Genomic DNA, 18601 nt, shown 5'->3' with positions numbered 1-18601 from the left:
TCTTACGTGATATCATGCAGGGTCTGGAAGGATCAGGTTGATCATTTTATTTTTAAAACCCAAAGTGCAGCTTTTTGTTAGCGCTGATTGAACAAACAAGCTTTCTTCCTACATCAAAGTATCTCCTGCTCCTGGTATGCTGAAAAGGGGTGACCCTCTGGGCAGTCCTTAAGGGCATTACAGCTCCTGATGCATTACAAAATGATATAAAATTAAAGAATGCAGAAAGTTCATAGTGAAAATCTAGAGGATCTGAGAAGAAGGGGGAAAAAAATGAAATGGCAATTAGGACACGTCCAAAGCCAGCACTGGGTTTGCACAGGAAYTATCTGAAAACATTTCTTTGTCATTCTTATTTTTGGCCTGATTCSGGCACTTCCCAAAACACGGAAATCCTCCGTGCCTGTTGGATTTGGTCATATATACTTTATATTTACTTGCAATTCTTTCCTAAATTCCTTCTCTGGGCAGCAGTTGCCAGCAGGTCCCGGCGCGAGCGCTCTCCCTGCCAGGTCCTTGGTGCATCCAGCCTGGCGAGCGAGCAGCTGCTCGGCGAAAGCTCCCTGGATGCGGTCGCTGCACGGCAGAGCCCGGACAGAGCGCGTACCCCGCCGTAGCTCCCCGCCGCCTTTGTGCTGGCCAAAATCTGCGGGGCGGCCGTCCTTCGTGCGCGGCTCCCGAGCGGGGAAATACCAAAGTGTCCTCCAAGCTTGCTGCTTTTTTTTGCCTTGAAGCCYCAGATGTGGGGGTCGTGTTAGACTCATTCTCTCTATGTATTTTTTCTTGCTTTAAAGATAAATATCCACTCTGGAGGAGGGGGGGGAAGAGGAGGAGGAGGCTGAAAGCCAGGCGCCCTTCCCCCGGATGCTTGGGGGCCAGCAAAACGCCGCTTTGTGTGTTTTCTTTTCCCTTCCGAATTCGGAAAGGTCGTGGCTGGCTATTCAGCGTGTCCGTGGATTAAACGGTGGGATACAAATAGCTGACCCATCCCGGCCCCACCTGCCTCTTCAAAGTCCTGCCTCAGATTACGGGAAATGAATTTCGCTTGCTCTCGTTCCCCTCCTCTCAGGGAGCCTCTCCCGGCCCCTTTCCCGTGGCCCCGATGCTTGCTTTCTGCTGCGATTAAACCCCTCGGCGTTATTCCCCCTGCCGACCGAGGTCAGGCGGCGGAGCTGGACCGAGTGGACTCACGCGGGTGATGCTCAGCAGTAGAGAGCAAGGAGTGTCCAACAGCGCCAAGAGGAGTTTAATTACCGATGCAAAAGGCGTTGTTGCAGGGAGGGAGCTGTGCTGCAAGTCTTGGGAGGCCTTTGAAGTTGCGATAGGGAGGAATCGAAGCCCAGGAGAACCAGGCTGCTCCCACTGACCCTTCCTCCCCATGTGCACTCTGCAAAGCTCGCTACCTCAGAGGGAGATGATGGAGTAATTAGCGAGGACTGCAGTGGGTTAACAATTAGTGAAGGAGCTCAGAGCCCCTTTTGGCCCCCAACTGCTTCTGTGGAGGCTGGGGCACCCCCTGAACATGCTACCATGGTCTAGTCGCACTGCCATGCTGTACAATGCCAACTGGCTTAGGATTCAGATCCCCTTGGTTTGGTCATGGTGGCTCCTGTAAACACATTTCTTGGGTGCTGACAGCTTGAAAGTGGGATCTTATGATGTCCCAGCCTCTATTTGTGTGGATATAATGAACACCTGCAGGATCTGTGATCTCCAGGCATTGGGAAGGATTTCTGAGCAATTATTTTTTTAAGCAAGAGGTATATGGACCTAGGCAAAAACATTACTTAGATACCACCTTACCTCAGTTTCTTCATCCATCAAGTATTGTCTAGAGTTTGGTTAGATAGATACAAATATAAATACCTCGTCATCTTTGACTCCTGGTTGATCTGCTTGCATGGAATTGTAATGTGCACTACTCATGCAACTTTATGTCACGCAACTTTATAAAGAAACAAGTAAGTCTCCCTTGAGTGACTCCAGGCTCAAAGAGCTAGTTTGCACCRGGGAAGCGACCTGCTCACTGCTAGGAGCTTCCATTTGAATGGACAATCAGGCTTGACAGCTTTTCCATCAGTGCAAGAATTCCTCCTGACACCTCCTGGTGTTTTGGCTCAATACGCCGAGTCAAGGCCAAGGCACAGAATAGTGAAAATCAAAATGGTGCTCAGAAAAACAAAATGGAGCTTGTCGTTTGAGACTGATAYGTGCAGACAGTCCATAACATCAAACAGAATTACCCAGCTGTAGATAGAGAGGTCTCCCAAACCATCACGTTTGCTGAGAAACATTTTGGCTGAGCGTGGTCCTTTGTGGGGGTCTCGTTCACCCTCCTGCCTCAAGAGCAGGCTGTTTCTGAGCACCTGTCAGCCGGAGGGGCGATGCAGTGGGGGAATCACCTGCAAAAGGGTGGCTGGAGCAGTCGCGTGCAAAGCATCAGGCTCCTTTCAGCCTGCTACTACTTGTATTTCAGTATCCTGGGTCAACCGAGGGTGCATATTTTCTGTGCTTGCATGGGAAAGCAGGAATGTCACGTACGTTGTGATGTGTGTCTTGTGGCATGGAGGCATTTCCCTCAAAGGGACAGTGGGGTTTAGAGAAGATGGGTGCCTGGGGAGCCGCCGAGCGCTTTATTTCTCAGTGGAGAACTATTTTGCTGATCAAGCAGGTCATTCCCAAGGYGCGTGTCTTGTGGTTGGAGCAGGGTGCTCAGTACTGGGAGAGCCAGCTGCTACTGTGGGCTGTGGCCCAGTGGTCCCTGTATCACTTTGGGCAACTCACTTTACGGACCGTGTTTCAGGTGCTAAATGTAGTGTGTGGCCGTTGTCATGGTGGGTGAGCCCATGGCATGTGGCAGCTCCATTTCGGAGCTCACTGGCCTGGCTCTTGCACTCATTCAGCATTGGTTGAAACACTTACTAAATAATAATAGAAGAAATATATTAGTCCTCCTCCCGCACAAAGGCATGGGTAACTTGCTCCATCGGAGCGCTGTAAGGGATGCGTGCTAGTGTAGAACTCTGCACCAGCACGCTGGAAGAAGACACCTCCTTGCTCTACAGGARGTGCGAGTGACACCTGTATTATCTACATGGTGGGATGGAGTGTGGCAAGCTGGCATCGCAACTGGGAGCAGGAGAACTGGGTCTGCACGGGTCCATCACCAGACCCTAGGGCTTGTTAGCTTCCATGCAATATTGTGAGGAAGAGTTTGCAAAGCTTTCAGGACYGGAGTAGTATCTTTAAGTCAGGCTAAAAGCTCTATTGTGGCCTGGGGAGATCTCTATGTTGTTGGCCATGGTGTGATGCAGCCATGCTCCAACTGAGCCCTGGTGTGTGCAGGCTCCTCAAGTTGTCTGGAAAGCCCATTCTGCACTGAGATGTAGCTGTGTCTGTCTCTAAATTTCTCAGCGTGGGAAAGAGGGTGCAGAAACCGTGAGGAGGGGAGAAAGGGTCTGCAGGAGCAGTCCCCTTCCTGCTGCCTGCCTGCTGAGGAGGTTGCCCTACATGGTGGAGGGTCACCAGGACCATGCTCCCACACTATAAGCAGGGAAACTCCTGAGCCCTGGCTCCTGCTGRGTGAATTACCCAGGGAAAATAGGCAGAAAATCTTCAGATTAACAATAACAAATAAAAATGGATTTGAGATCTCAGAGGTAATTACTCCATGCTGAGGGCAAGGGGCCTCTTCAGCAGTCGGAGCAGTGCCTTGCGGGGAGTAGAGGGGCTCAACCYGCTGTTGGGCCAATGAAGTCACACTAGAAACCCTGGAAATTCTTTCAAATTGTTCTGCTAACATTAATAAATGCCTCAAAAGCTTCTAATCTGCTCTGTCAGTAGCATGACGTCTGGGCGTTTCACAGCCAGCTCACGTTCCTGCTTCTTTCTCCCCCACCCTCCTTCCCTGCCTGGTAATAGTAAATGAAAGTGGCACCCGTTCCTCCAGCTGCCCAGATCCACATCATGCTGAGCCTGGGCCTTGCTTTGACTGGACCTTGCTGTCCTGACAAGCCACATGTGCCCTGTGACAAGCCTTGCACTGAGAGCAAGTTTGCTTCAGACCTTGGAGGTCCAGCTGAGGGCTGGTGCTGGGACAGACACACTGCATAAAGATGGCCTGAGGTCCAGGTTAATGCACTGCTTGAGTGTTAGGAAAAGCAACCAGGAGGGACTGAGAATCCTGTATGGATTTGGCCTTACCGTGGTGAGAGGGTGGTTGCAGGGCAAAGGTTGCTGGGAAGAGCACTGAGAAAGGCTGGAGGCTTTGCCAGGCTCTGCAGGAGCCCAGAGCTGGGCAAGAGGTGACAAGACGTGGGCTCAGTGGGTGTCTGTGCCTGTTGGACTCACTTTCAAGTGTCAATGCTTCTCGCCTGCAGCTGCTCACTGAGCCTCTGGGTCTGGACCCTGCTGGTCCAGGTGAGGGACAGTGTTTGAGCCTCTGTGCCACTGTCAAGCTGGGCTCTGTGTATCTTCTCCATGGTGCTGAGCAGTGTGAGATGCCATGTGAGAGGTTGAGGGATTGTGGGGCTTGGTGAGAATCCTGCATGAGACACTTTGAGCTGCTTGGTGGAGCAGGAAAGGGCAAGTTGTAGTGTGACCACATGCAGTGGGAGGAAACACATTCCAGACTTGGGTCTGGCCCTGACACCATGAGCCCCCAGTGGAGCATGACCCTACAGAGGAAATGGAGCCCATCAACAGCCTAAGATCGTGCGGGGGGCTAGCTGCCAGGCCAGGAGGGAAAAGGCAAATGGATGATATGGCAGGGCAATACTGGAGGAGGCCAAGGGACTTGTTCTGGTCCTGGYGGTCCACCCTGCCCCTGCAGAAGATCCCGGGAGCCCATAACTATTTGGTGAGCTCCATCCACCCAAGCATCCTCAGGGATCTAAGCRGGCTCTGAGCAGAGTAATGAGGCACCCCCTGCCTAACACTGTCAAGACCTGAGTATGGGGCTAACGGACAGCACATGAAGTGGATTATAGCTGCAGGCAGCTCACTTGTGTGTGCGGCAATGCCGCTGCTTCCCATCATCCTCCACCTGCTGACACCTCACTGGTTTCAATAGAAAGTTCTTCAACATGTTGAAAGGTGTCTGTCCCCCTGCCTAAACGACTTCCCTCTCCTTGCCTGGATTTTCCCAGGATTCCTCATTAAGCTAGGCTCCTGGTGGTGGCAGGGCTTTTGAAAGGGTCACTTCAATTGGCCTCCTCGTGTAGTATCTTCCCTGCAGTCTGGTCTCTCTGGTGCGGTGTCGGCCAGGACTGTGGAGGGTCACTTTGTGCCAGAGCCAGGTGCCRCAGTGCATAATTACAGCAGCTTTTGGAGTGCAAATTTCAAACTGCCATGAGTGAAGTGAGCCTAAAGGYCTTGGCGGAGCCTCTGGAAGAGAATTATCTAAATGAGAAATGCTGGCTGTTCGGGGCTAATGGAGAACTTGATCCTCAGCTCTTGTTTCTCTGGCTCCCCTCCTGCTCTGCATCTCCTCCGACCTAGTCTTCATCCCTCTCTCCTCCAAAAGGACATAGTCATGCTCTCAGTCGTATGCTCTGTCCTCTCCCCACAGATTTGGGGGAGCTGCATTTATCGCTATCTCCTTGCTTCCCATCTACCTCAACTGCAGGCAAACCACCCCTTGGCATGAATGAGAAGGTGACTTGGATTTATAGTGGCTGAATAACAGTTATCTCTTCCTTCTGCCCTRTGTCTGTATGTGCTGTGCTGGAGCAGGGTGATGCCGTGTGTGGTCGTTCTTTCCTGTTAGTAAACATGACTTCTCTTCCCTGTGATGGGACAAGGGTTGGAGCACTTGGCAGGGGGGGTGTCACAGTCTCCTGGGGTGATGGACACAGGGGACAAGTGTGCAATGCTTGTGGGTGTGCAAGGAGAGGCTACTCGTGGTTGGCTGGCTCCTCGGGGGTGGGAAACATGTTTTCTAACAAAATGTTTTGCTCCCRTGTTTTCCAGTGAACTTGCTAGACACATCGACAATCCCAGGGGACTGGGGCTGGCTCACTTACCCTTCACATGGGGTAAGTATGAGGTGACTGTTGGCACTTTGGGGACTCCAGAGGGACAGGCCACCACTGGCCATGTGGGCAGGGTGAGTGGACATCTCCTCAGTCGTGGGCTGGTGGCTTTGTGGGTGCTGATGGTCAAAGAGGACCTCATCTGCTGGGAAAATGCCATGCCTGAAAGGCTAGTAGTGGGATATGGCCTATTAGGAGATGTCACTTCACACTGCTCCTAGCCCCTGGGAGGGTGAATATGAATTTTTGGTGGTAACAGCAACCCGACCCTAAGAATTTTGCTCATCAGTTTAGTGAACAGAACAATCCCATAAGACACATGGGACCAAGTGCAAAGTGCAGTGTGGTTTGCTGCATATAAAAAGCGTGCAGGACTGGGGTGCCTAGTTAGCTTTTGCTGCTGTGTTGATTTTTTTTTCATGCCCTCTTTTTCAGCCCCCTTCTGAACTAAATGGTCCTAATCTTTTCAATTCCGTCACCTGCAGAAATCTTTCCAGGCCTCTAATCATTTTCATTGATCTGTTGCCTGAGACTTTCAGTCCCTGCACTGTATTTGAAGAGGAGTGATCAGAATTGTGAATTCATAATAACAACAATGAGATTTATATCAATTATTGCTCTGTGTGTGTGTGTGTGTGTGCGTATATATATATGAATGAAATTATTAACTCAGCTCTAATTTTAGCACTTAGCTATTGCAATGATGACTGTCCTGGAAATATTCACAGATACGAGGTCAGAGAGGACCATGGAGCTAATGTGATGTGATCCCCTGCATAAATACAGGCCAGCAGACCTGTCAGTTAACTTGCATTTGATAAAAGCAGAGTTTTTAGAAAAGTTCTTGATTTCAAAACTGCTGGTGATAGTAAATCCTCTGCGTCCCTTAGTTAGTTGCTCCAAGTTGTTAGGAGGTCACTGTTTTATAAACACTGCTTATTTGCACTGTGAATTTACCCAGCTTCTGTTTCCAGCCACTGAATCTTGTTCTGTCTTTGCTGAGTGGAAGAGATGTTGTCTCGGAAGCGTCCTGCATGTGGGTATGCACTGGTTGTAATCTGTCATTTGGGTGCAAGATGCAAGATTATCTTGCTATCAGGCATGGTACCCACTGCTGCCTTGTCTTGTTCTTCTGGGGTTCTTCTGGAGCGGCCTGTAACACACATTTAAATGATCAGAGACCAGGCGATATCTTCTGCTCCCTTGGCAAATAGTTCAGAGCCACAGCAGGGGATATTTCTGGGAAAGAAGGCTATTTTTCTTTGTCYGCATTCACTGCTTTACCCTTCACTGCATCCAAAGTGATTTCTTCTTAATCAGACCCCCCACTAACTGCAGACTGCCGGACACCTTCTGGATACACCTCCAGGAGCCCATCTCTCCAGATATCTCGGAGGCCGTGTCCCCAGGCCCATAGCTATTTATCAGCCATGCAGATAGGGTTCGTCACCCCAGCATAGGTGACTTTRGTACAGATCTGCCCATCTGAGCTGGCTGGCCTAAGCCTCCTTACAGTCCCTAGAGGCAGGTGGGCACATCTAGGTAGGACCTTGTGCTTTCTCCCCCCCCCCCCACCCCCAATAAGTCCTAAGTCAGTCAAGAGGTAAAGCCACTCTTACCKTACCCTGTGTTTTTGCTCAACTCATGGCCTTGTTATGAAGATGATGACCATACAGCTTTTTGAAAACTGTCTTGACACCTCCAAGGAAGGCGCATTAGTTTGGATGTGACATTGGGGCAAAAAATTTTGCATATCCCAGCTGAATATTTTAAAGTCTCCTCTGAACTCCTAGAATGTGGTTCTTCCTCCATTGGACGTTGCTTATCATCATCCCAAAAGCACATCTCATTCCTTTATCCTCCAGCTGGTCCTTCAGCTCCAAGTGCTTTATGACTAATAAATCTGCACTTGGACCCAGCTGTCRTCATAGGAATGGAGGTAGGATGGGGTGCTGATGTCTCAGAGGAGCTGCTGTGTGATACTTGCTCCTAACACCAATCATCTGGCTAGCTCCTGAGCAGATCCTACAACAGGATTTGACTTCACATGGGAGGGTGGCCAGTTGTCTCACAGGCTCACTTGATGGCTTGAATCTGCGTGGCTCCAAATCTAGCCTATTTTCTGCTCCAAGAGAGGGACTGAGTTTGCCCAGCACCATCTCAGCTGCATTCAGGAGAGATCATGACTCACCTGTGGTGTCCCTCRGACCTTTTGTCCTTGAGAACTGCTGAATCCCCTGCCCATAGAATCATAGAATTGGTAAGGTTGGAAGGGACCTCTGGAGAGCATCTAGTCCAATCCTCAAACAAGTGCCCATACGGCTACCAAACCCATGACCTTGGCATTATTAGCACCATGCTCTAACCAACTAAGCTAAACCTAACCCCCATCATGGCAGCTTGTTAGGTTGCAAGGGCTAGGTAGCCTGGTTGCTGGTGGTGTGGGGAGAAGGTGTACCATGAAGCTGCATTTTATCTGAGGTCCCTTATTTTCGCTACTGTGTCCTGAATTCAGCTAATCTCAGCAGGAAAAAAAAATCTCAGCAGTGCTCCCCTATCCTGCCCCTGCACCAGATAGCCCCATTTCCAACACCTGATGACCTGCTGTGAAAAGCAGTTTCTCACTTTCCTTTTTTACTCTGAGTTTCCCCACACCTGCAGGACCTCTCCTCTCCTTCCTGGGGCTCCTGGGGTTGGCACAGGAAAAGACATAGGCTCGGTTGTTTCCTCTTCAGATAGGGAAGATCCCAGAGCCCAGTTTTACAGCCAAGCCAGTGGTCTGCAGGGGCTGAAAAGCACTAGCAGTGCAAAGCCGGAAGGATGCTGCAACTAAGCCTCACCGTGACCATTTGCAAAGCCCTGATGTTTTCATCGTGCTTGTGAACAGGATGATCTTGCCTCACAGAAAACTGTTTCCTCCCTGAATCTGCCGTGGCCAGCTAGRAGAGAGGAGCAGGAGGCTGGGAGGACTGGGAACAGCAGGGTCAGCTGYGCTTTGGCAGGCACCCTTTGGCCCTGGGGAGGGTCAAGCCATCAGGGAGGCATGCATGGCCTGTTTTGACATTTCCTCTCACTGGATAATTAACTGGGGGGTAATTGGCTGTAATAGCTGCTCTGGGGTTTAATTGCATGCCCCTCACCTCCACCCCTGTGACACGTGCAGGAAGCAGAAGGGTCACCAAGAGCATCCCTGTCCCACAGGCTCTGGCTTCTCTCAATTATAACTTCAAAGAGCTCCCAGGAGCTTTGCAGCCGGCTCCATCCCTGGAACAATTCCCTTTGCATTGATAATTAAACTCTTATCAGTGCTGTCAAAGAGGCTGCCCCTTCCCCTTTTGTGCCTCCGGTTTGCCAGCCCTCTCTACCAAAAAGCCCTAGTGCCCCAGTGCCCTTCTCTCCCCTTTCCTTGCCTGGCACATGACCTGCTGGATCAGAGGGAACCTGATCGGCCCCTCTGCAAATTGCTTTTCTACTGACTAATTAAAACGGTGATGAGATAAGTCAACATATTATTAATAATTATTGTATCATCTACTTTGATTTACAAAGTCAAACAGGAAATGATTTTACTCAGACACAAGGTATCTAAGGAGCTTGAATGATGCCTTGCAGCATTAATTATGATGGGAGCACCTTGAGCACTGGCAAGTAACCCTTCCACGCTCCCTGCAACCTCCCTGGCCACCTCCTGCCACGACCTCCGTGATCTGGCCCTACAGCTGTAAAGGCCTGGAGAGCTGATGGGCATCTGCCATCCAGGCAGGCGCCCCTTTCCCTGGCATGCATGGCTTTAGCTTTGCTCCAGGAGCATGGAGAAAGACCTTTGAGATGATTCTTGTACATCCCCTTCTCTGCTCCTCTTCTGTCCTGTCGAAAGGTGGTGTCCTGAGGTCCCTGAACAGGGTTAGCTGAGATGAGCTATTTCCTCATTCCGCAGCAACTTAGAGGGGTAAAAAAAAAAAAAAAAAGAGAGACAAAGTCAGAAAAGCACCAGATTTGCTTAAACAACCAGCTGAGAGTACAGACAGCACATTTTTGCTCATGGGATGGTCTCTCAGCAGTGTTTGCACATTGCCAATGGGAATTTCATGCTACTGCAAACACCCTAAACTAAACTGCTTGCAAAGCAAACCCTATACAGAAGGGGACACTCTGGAAGGTGAGGTCATGGTCTGGCTGCTAAAATATCTAAGAATAGAGCCTGACTTCGGCCTTGCAGCCAACAACAGGTTCATGACTTGGAAGGACCTGGTCTGACTTGCTAGCTCTGCCATGGTGCTTGGATCTAACTCTCCCTTCGCCCTTAGCTCACCCTGCAAAAACTATGGCTCCAGCCTGGGCTGTGCTGTGTGCTTGTCATTTGGACACCTGCTTTGAGGTTGTAGCTGTCTTGAAGCACTAGAAGATATCAGGGCTCTCCTGGCTGCCTGCTGCCATGTTTTCTGTTGTCCGTCACATTGGTGTCCTTGGTATCATTTCCTTGGGTTTCTCTTCTAAATAGAGCCCCTCTGCCTACAAGAATATCAGCATGTTACAGAGCAAGCTGCAGCAAAACTCATTTTTCATTAAAAAATGGATCAGTAGGAACAGAACATTGAAAAATAAAGATTTAAACTAGTAATTGAGATAAAAGCTCATCCCCTAGTGCTTTTTCATAAATGCTGTGTTATTGCTAATTCCCCAGATGCTGGTCACTACCAGGAGTTAATCACCTGCAGTAAAGCTCAGGGTAGTTAACTGCCTAACAAATCCCTCGTTAGCCGTTGCAGCGACTGATTTCATGGGGATTACGTCTATTAATTCCCCCCGCTACCCCATCTAATGATTTATAGCTGCAATAATATCTTTTCTTTTTCCTCACCCAGTGACAGTGGTGTGAAGCACTAGATGGCTTCTGGGGAAGAACCAAAGCTCAGTGCTTGTTCTCAGAAAGAAGGAAGTTGCTGGATGTCCCAGGAGTAGTAAAAGCTTTACTGGGATGGATAGACACTGCAACCCTCCCAGAAGCCATCCCAGGGCTGGGAAGGCCTGGTTCCTCATCTCTCTTTGGCTGGGAAGAGGCTGAGAGCCTTCCTCGCAGTAAAGTAGTTTCTCCTTTGTGCATTCATTCCTCTCCACTTCTCCTCCTCCTCCTCCCTACTATGTTGTACCGCACAGGCCCTGGGAGACTTTTAAGACCTTGCTCAGCTGCCCAGATATCTAGTATTTGCATCTTTTGCCTTTCATAATCTGGCAACTTTTTTAAAAAAACTCATGTTGACTTTAATTTAAGCTATTAGACAAGCCCCTGAATGCAGATGAAATCATACCCCCCCCAACCCCGCACATAGACGCGCGCTCACCACGTTAATTATGATGTCCTCATTTCTGTCTCGCTAGGGGATCTTATCGCAATGACAGGGGCCGAGCTGAGCTTCATTTAATAAAAGCCACTTCAAACCAGCAGCCAAGAGCAGGCTGATGCGAGCAGGGCCGGGAGGCCAGGTGCATGCACAGTGCTTGCGTTCTTGAACTGATCGTATCGCCAGCCCTGAACCGTTCAAAGTCAAAGCTGCAGATGGTCAGAGACTCCCCTCCCTGGGAAGGGAGTTCGCCATAAGAGTCTRTAATTAAGGTGAAACAGAAAAACCCTTCAAGTCATGGTGGTTCCTAAAGCAGGTCCCCCGGTACCAAATGGCTCCACCTGCCTGGCAGAGTGGGATGGTCTCCTGTGCCACTGTTTGGGGACTGGGATCCGAATGGAGGTGATGGGACGCGAGGTCCCTTGTTGCCAGGGCTTTTCACCTGGGCATGCTCTCGGCTACCTGCCAGCTTGATCCTTCTCAGCAAGGAAATGTGCCTGCGGCGTCTGAGCCACCAGCCAATGTAGCCGTCATGCGTTTCCATTGGTGGTATGGTGTTTGTCCTGTAGGGTATCTATATGGGCACAGTATTGAGGATGGTCATGGACTGGGAGCCCAAGATGCTGCGTGACCTGAAGGAAGAGCTGATAGTCCAGGTGCTCTGCAAAATGCAGGGTTTGAAAAAGAAAAGCTCCAAGTGTAAACCCTCCAAACTCTTCCCYGGGCTTGAGGTTGATCATTGATAGTGCTTGGAGATAGATGAGCCCTTCGTTCACAGCCAGCGGTGAGAACAGTTCCAGCTATGACAGCGTCACATGAGCGAAGGAGATGCTGTAGTCAGGAGCACCATTCCCTTTGCCAGACTTACGGTAGAAATGAATGTTTCCAAGTGCAGGAAAACCAAAGCAAACCACACCAGCCAGACACCAAGGTATTTCTGTCCACCCTGTTAGCTCCTTCTGGCTTGTTGGAGAGCCCTGAGCCCGCAGACTTTGCAGTGAGGGGCTGGCTGTGCTGTTGAAGGCGCATCCCTGCCGGCTGCTCTCTGCTCTGCCATCGTGCCATGCGTCTCTCCCAGCGCGCGGTTCCGCCTCATTTCTCAGGGGATCCAGCAGGAAAAAGACAGAAAGCAGATGTTGTGTTAATTTGTGCTCAATTAATTGTGACGATGACTTCCACACCCTCCGCAGCATCYGCGCGGGAGCTGGAGGCTGGCCGGCTCCTGCCAGCCCCAAGCGCAAGTGGTGTGTGCGGAGAGGAGAAGAGATGCTCCGGGTGACATCGCCAGGGTGCCAAGTGCTCGGGAGTCCTGCTGCGCCTGCCTGTCGTTGCATGCGACAAAGGGCAGCGACACTGCACCCTTGTCATGCTCATTGGCGTGGCAGGAGTGTACGCTGGGTGCCAAAGTGCTTTCTCCCAGTGCTCTTCTAAGGGCTCTTCTCCACACTTGGTGAACTGGAGGCATAACTGGAGGGGAACTGCTGTTCACAGGCACTGGTTCTGCTGGAGATCATAGACTTCCACACCTTCTGCCTGATTGCTGGGGTCCAGAGCAGGTCCTATGGAGCTCCACACAGTCCCTGGGCCAGGTAGTGCTGGGAGAAGCCCAGACATTTCTGGATTCCAGGAGATTCCCCCCCTTCTCCCCCCTCCTCAAGAGCTAGAAATGATTTTTTTCTCCTGCAAGTGGCTTAACTTTCCTGTTGCTTGCTGAATGGGCTTCCCTTGAAGATTCYACCTGGAGCTGCAGCCTTTTCCAAGCTTCTGTGAGCTCTTTGAGAGTGAGAAGTAGAGGTTTCTCCTAAAGGTGAAATGCCAGGGGAGTTTTGAAGATACACATCACTGAAATAGTTGCTCTGATCGCCCTAACATTTGCAGAGGGTGTAGGAACACCTCCTCCACAGGAGTCTGGAAGTTAAATGAGGGAAGACCTTCTTAGCTGAAAGGAGGAAGGCAGTAGCCTGTCTTACAGGTGTCACKGATAAACCCTTCAATAATGCGTATGCTCCGGAGCTGCAATGCTCTCCCCACGCTATGGCCTGTCCCTGCAGTGCTCATGGTCACACAGCAAGGCTGCTAGGTGCCTGCTGTGGTAGATCTGTATTCCTCGCTCGCTGTCACGGACGCCAGGGGAAAGTCTTCGGGCTTACCCCCTCTGTGCTGAGAATCAGGCCAGCTGTCTCGGGGCTGCTGCTGGTTTTGCGTCTRTAATGAACTGCGGGTCACCACTGGAATGAGAAACATGGCTCATGCCACRTCAGAACAAGCCTGGAGCTTTATTTTAATGTACTTGCGAGACTGCTAAAAAGATTTGTTTGCCTGTTCCGTGTCCCTGATGGAGCATTTGATGGCTGCGGTGGGAGTGGCTTGGTTGCTGGGAACACGGCACAGGCYCCCTGCAGACCCCAGCTCGCCCGTACAGCGGTCCCACGGCACGTGCACACACTGCGGGCRGGCGAGGCAGGAATGGCACGCCAGAAGTGGGGTGAGGCTCCCCTTCACCTGCCTTCTTGGTGGCAAGGGGCTGTGGGCGGGTGGGCTGGCAGCCCAAGAAAGGCAAGCAGTACCTCCTGGCGGGGAGGGTCCCCTCAGTTAATTATTTTCTGATGGTCAATGCTGGCAGCGATCTCATGTTCAGTTGCCACTCCTGGGGCACTGGGAGTTTGTCACTGGGTGGAGGATGGTGCACACTCATGCTTGCCCAGTGCTCGCCATGCCTTTTGAGGACATCTGGAATGACCTGTTCTCTCTCTCTTCCGCAGTGGGATTCAATCAATGAAATGGATGAATTTTTCAGCCCTATCCACACCTACCAGGTCTGTAATGTCATGACTCCCAACCAGAACAAYTGGTTACGGACCAACTGGGTTCAACGGGACGGTGCCCGGCGGGTCTATGCTGAGATTAAGTTCACGCTGCGGGACTGCAATAGCATGCCGGGTGTGCTGGGCACCTGCAAGGAGACTTTCAACCTCTACTACCTGGAGTCGGACCGTGACCTGGGTAGCAGCACTCGGGAGAGCCAATTTATGAAGATTGACACCATTGCAGCTGATGAGAGCTTCACCAGTGTGGACCTGGGTGTTAGGCGGCTGAAGTTGAACACAGAGGTGCGGGGTGTGGGGCCCTTGAGCAAGAGGGGTTTCTACTTGGCCTTCCAGGACATAGGGGCTTGCATCGCAATCGTTTCRGTGCGGGTGTACTACAAGAAGTGTCCTGCGATGGTGAGGAATTTGGCATCCTTCTCTGAGGCCGTGACTGGGGCTGACTCATCCTCCTTGGTGGAAGTGCGGGGAGAATGCGTAGGCCATTCGGAGGAGAGGGACACCCCCAAAATGTACTGCAGTGCGGAGGGGGAATGGTTGGTGCCCATTGGGAAGTGTGTGTGCAGTGCTGGCTACGAAGAGCAGCGGGATTCCTGCGTGGGTGAGTTCCCACTTCTTGCTAATGGTGTCTGCAAGGGGAGGGCTGGCTGCGGGGAGGCTCTTGGCCTTTTTAGGGGAAGGGTGGAGGACAGAGGCCTGCTTGCAAGAGCTGTGAGAGCCAGCTTTGCAGAACGAGCTGGTGGGACCATGGCAGAGACCAGTACTGTTTCTTTGGCCTTTTGAGGCTGAGGAATGCCCAAGCCCTTGCTTGCTTGCTTGTATGTCTCCTGCTAGCAAAGAGGTGCCTGATAGCATTTGTAAGCTCTTTGTGGACTCGACAGTGCCTGGTGCACAGAGCATGGCTTTGGGATGGGGACCTGGCTTTGGGATGAGAACCTCCTTGGGTACAGGGAGATATTTTACCCTACTGTGATGCGTGTGGTCCTGAGATGCCAGCTRTGTCCCCCCAGCAGCTGTGATGCTGTGATTCATGCTGACATGCTCCAGAAAATAACCCACTTGGGCTCTCCGATGTCCTCCATCGCTTGCTTCTCTTTCGCAGAGAGTTTGACAGCAAGGAAAACAAAAAGAGAAACTGAGCTTTATAAAACAAGGTTATCGCATTCATCCATCACTCCCCTCTTCCCCGGGGCTGCTGCAGTGCCTTCCCATCCGGAGGTGTGGAGAGCCTTCCCTGAGATCCTCTGTGCCGCAGGACAGACTTCAGGCTGCCAACTGTACAAACTGTGATAAGAAAGCGGGGTGACCAGCAGCAGCTGTGTACCAGGCTCTGTTGCTGGCAAGGGGGTGGATGTGTACAGAGCTTGGTGCTCCAGGATCCCTGGGAGACCCCTCCACACAGATTTGTTTGCTTTTGGTTTCTTCATAGAAGGTATTTAGGGGAGTAGTGTTCTGCTTCTGCAAATAAGTGTGTGGTGCCTTTGTTTGAATTTCATAGAAATGTTAAGTGAAGCATTTGTCTTAGGGAGACTTGATGCAAGGTTAAAACGTCCGATGTTGGGCTGGAACAGATCCAGGTGCCGCTGGGACCAGTGCCGGCCCCAGAGAGTCCTGAGCTATACRGAGCTGGAAGGACAGGCAGAATAAATGCTTCTATCTGAAATTCCTCCTGCCTGTGACCGTTGATTTTAAAGTCATCCTGGGAAAGATGTGCTAATTCAGGATATGTATTTCTCTCCCACTTTAAAGGGGACATGTGARGCACGCACAGGGTCAGGTGTGTGTCACCTAGAAAGAGGGCACTAGAGCAGGTCACCTCAACGGTTCAGTCCCAGCCCCAGGACTACAAGGAGCTGTGGATCCCCAAATGGGGTGGACACAGGTGGAGACTGGTCCTGGTACATATAGACAAACTCATACCTCCACCATTCAACCAGCYATGCTCTTGGGTGAGACTTCCCAAAGCTTTTTGAGTCAGAAAGCAGGCAGAAATGTCACTGGCCTTTCTTTCAGAGAGAAAGGTTCAGGGTCATTTCTTCCTTGTGTCTCCCCTGTCCCATGTACCCTCAACAGCTCCGAATGGAGGTGGGGTGGGGGATTGATAACCCAGCAGCAGCTGAGCAGGGACAACACCTTCTTACTAGCATCTCCTTCAGCAGGTGGGTGTGGAGCCAGAGTATATATATTTACACACAAAAGCAAACAGATACAAATCTCTGATCTAAGCTTCCTGTGCTTGATTGGGGCAGAGTTCATTTTTCATGGTGAAAAGTGCCTTTCTGGAATGATTTATAACCCTGGTGGATCTGTCGGAATTGGAAATTAGCCGTTTTAATTGTCAGGCGAACAAAAGCAGGTTTCCAGTGGCTGTCGCCCCAGTAATTTTTCATTCTCCGTCAGTGGGACGAGATGATATAAATCACTTCTTGTGGCCCTAATAATCTTTCTATAAATATCAGGGAAATTCATTTTTTTTCCGTGGGGGAAAAAAATTAAAGAGAAGATACTTTGCCTTGATGGCCATGTTTAAAATGTGATTCCAAATTAATTTCCTTTTGCCTTTCACAGCCGGACGCCTTATTTGTCAAAGCTAAAGATGTTTGAACAGTGGAGGTTTCTCCCCCTCCTTTTTAATGTTCATTTTTCTAAGGACCTGCCAGAGTGATGGAAGACAGCTCAGGAAACCAGATCATGGCCAATGTTGTTCCAAACCCTCCGAAGGAGAAGGAAGGCTGTGCCATGGAGCTAGGATGCTGGGATGAGAATGGATGGGGTGGAGGATACATGGATACCCAGTGGGCTGCTTGGCTTCTCATCCCCTTTACTCTTGGCAGTCACCTGGACGTGTCTTTGCTCAGACTGGAGGGTGATGSCTGGGATCTCTGACCCCTTGCATTTGCTCTGGTGGGATCCACACATTTTGTCCTACTGCGATGTCCCGATGCTTGCCATAAGGACTGAGAGGGGCTTTCGATGGGCTTAGAGGGTGTCAGATCTCAGCCTTTCTGTCACCCAGTGGCACTAGGATCAGGACCATGATGAAGAAGCCAGCCAGCCTGGCATCAGATGCATCACACTTGGCACCACACAAGCCACCTGTGCCCTGTATCTATGCTCTATGCATCTCCCTGGCTTATCTTTAGGGGCACGGGAGTGGGGTCAGCCATTCAGTGTGGCTTTAAATTCTTCCTTTGGCTGGACTGCATYGTGTTTGGGGCTGCCTCAGACACTAGCCACTGGAGCTATTTTTCTGCTGTGTTTGTCACCAGCTAKCAGCGAACAACACTGGACAGTTGAGTTAAAATCTGTTCAGCTGATAGTGAGTTATATATGTACAGATAGCCAGTATRGACCATCGGGAATAGTGTCACAGCTGCAGATCACAAGCGTTGCTGTCTAGGAGTTGACACAAATCCATTCATCCAGACAGCAAGATGTCCAAAACTGCAGAATCTCCCATGAAGCATTTTCTTTAATGAACAAATAAAAAAGGGTAAAACAGGAGTGATAGCCCCCCTTCTCTGCGATCAGAGCAGGTGGATGAGCCTTTGGCAGAAATGCCATTCCCAATGAGCTTAACATGCCTTTGCTGTATGTCCATGACTTTTTGCAGTTGGACTTGCTGTTYAGATATTTTTCTCAAAGGTTTGGGACAAGGATCTTTAGTCTCTGGATGTTCTGATTGCTACTTGCCTTCGGTGATACTTGGGAGCTTCATGGGGATGTTGCCTTTGCCTGGAGGACACTGATGAGGGAGCAGCAGCTTGCAAGTCCTGCTCCACCAGCCCATTTGCACAAAACGACCATGGGTGTTTGTAGCCTGCCAGAAATGAGGATGAGCAGTGACTGAAAGGGCCTCCCTTATGCCGAAATCAGTCATTGCCCTGGGGTAGGTTCTACCACCTCTGCTTAAACTGGAAAAATCACCCATGTAAGGAAGACTATGTCCTCTGGACGAGGACAAGGGAGGGAGACTGTGGCTTGCAGGACTCTTTCACCTCCAACTTCCAAAATTAAGGAGATTTTGAGGAGCAGGACGGTTGGACCCTCATAGACTAACTCTCAGGCATCCCTATTACTGGTTTCTCTTGTGCCTCCTGTGACACACGGCTGGTGGAAATGAGTCTGGAAAGTCTGGTTAACAATCTGGAAGCCAGTTAATTTTTTCCAGTTGGTGGGATTCATGCTGATGAACCAATCAGCAAATTTAATGTACCTTAAACCTTCCTTGTGGGCAACTTTAATCGAGCAATTAAAGCACAACAGCATTGCTAATTAAGAGGAGAAAATACCCGACTTGGTAATTATGTGCCTGTGAATACAGTTTTGCCTCCATAGACATTTATGAAGAAAGTCAGTAGAGAGGAATCATCACTCCRTCCAAATGGCAGGGCAGAGGGAG

General features: G+C 50.5%; 1 protein-coding gene across 1 annotated transcript in view; it reads left to right on the top strand.

The window, feature by feature from the left end:
- EPHA8 (EPH receptor A8) overlaps positions 1 to 18601 on the top strand; it is a 49825-nt gene that overhangs the window by 8463 nt on the left and 22761 nt on the right. Inside the window, exons 2-3 of the mRNA XM_085305239.1 lie at positions 5971 to 6035; positions 14137 to 14800. Of these exons, the coding sequence (XP_085161365.1) occupies positions 5971 to 6035; positions 14137 to 14800 (729 nt within the window). The remainder of the gene's footprint in view (positions 1 to 5970; positions 6036 to 14136; positions 14801 to 18601) is intronic.

This window comes from Rhea americana, unplaced genomic scaffold (genome assembly GCF_003343005.1).
Source record: "Rhea americana isolate MKP2758 unplaced genomic scaffold, rheAme1 scaffold_217, whole genome shotgun sequence".
NCBI classification, from domain to species: domain Eukaryota; kingdom Metazoa; phylum Chordata; class Aves; order Rheiformes; family Rheidae; genus Rhea; species Rhea americana.
The sequence above is the reverse complement of the archived record's forward strand: the minus strand, read 5'-3'. Positions and strand labels throughout refer to the sequence as shown.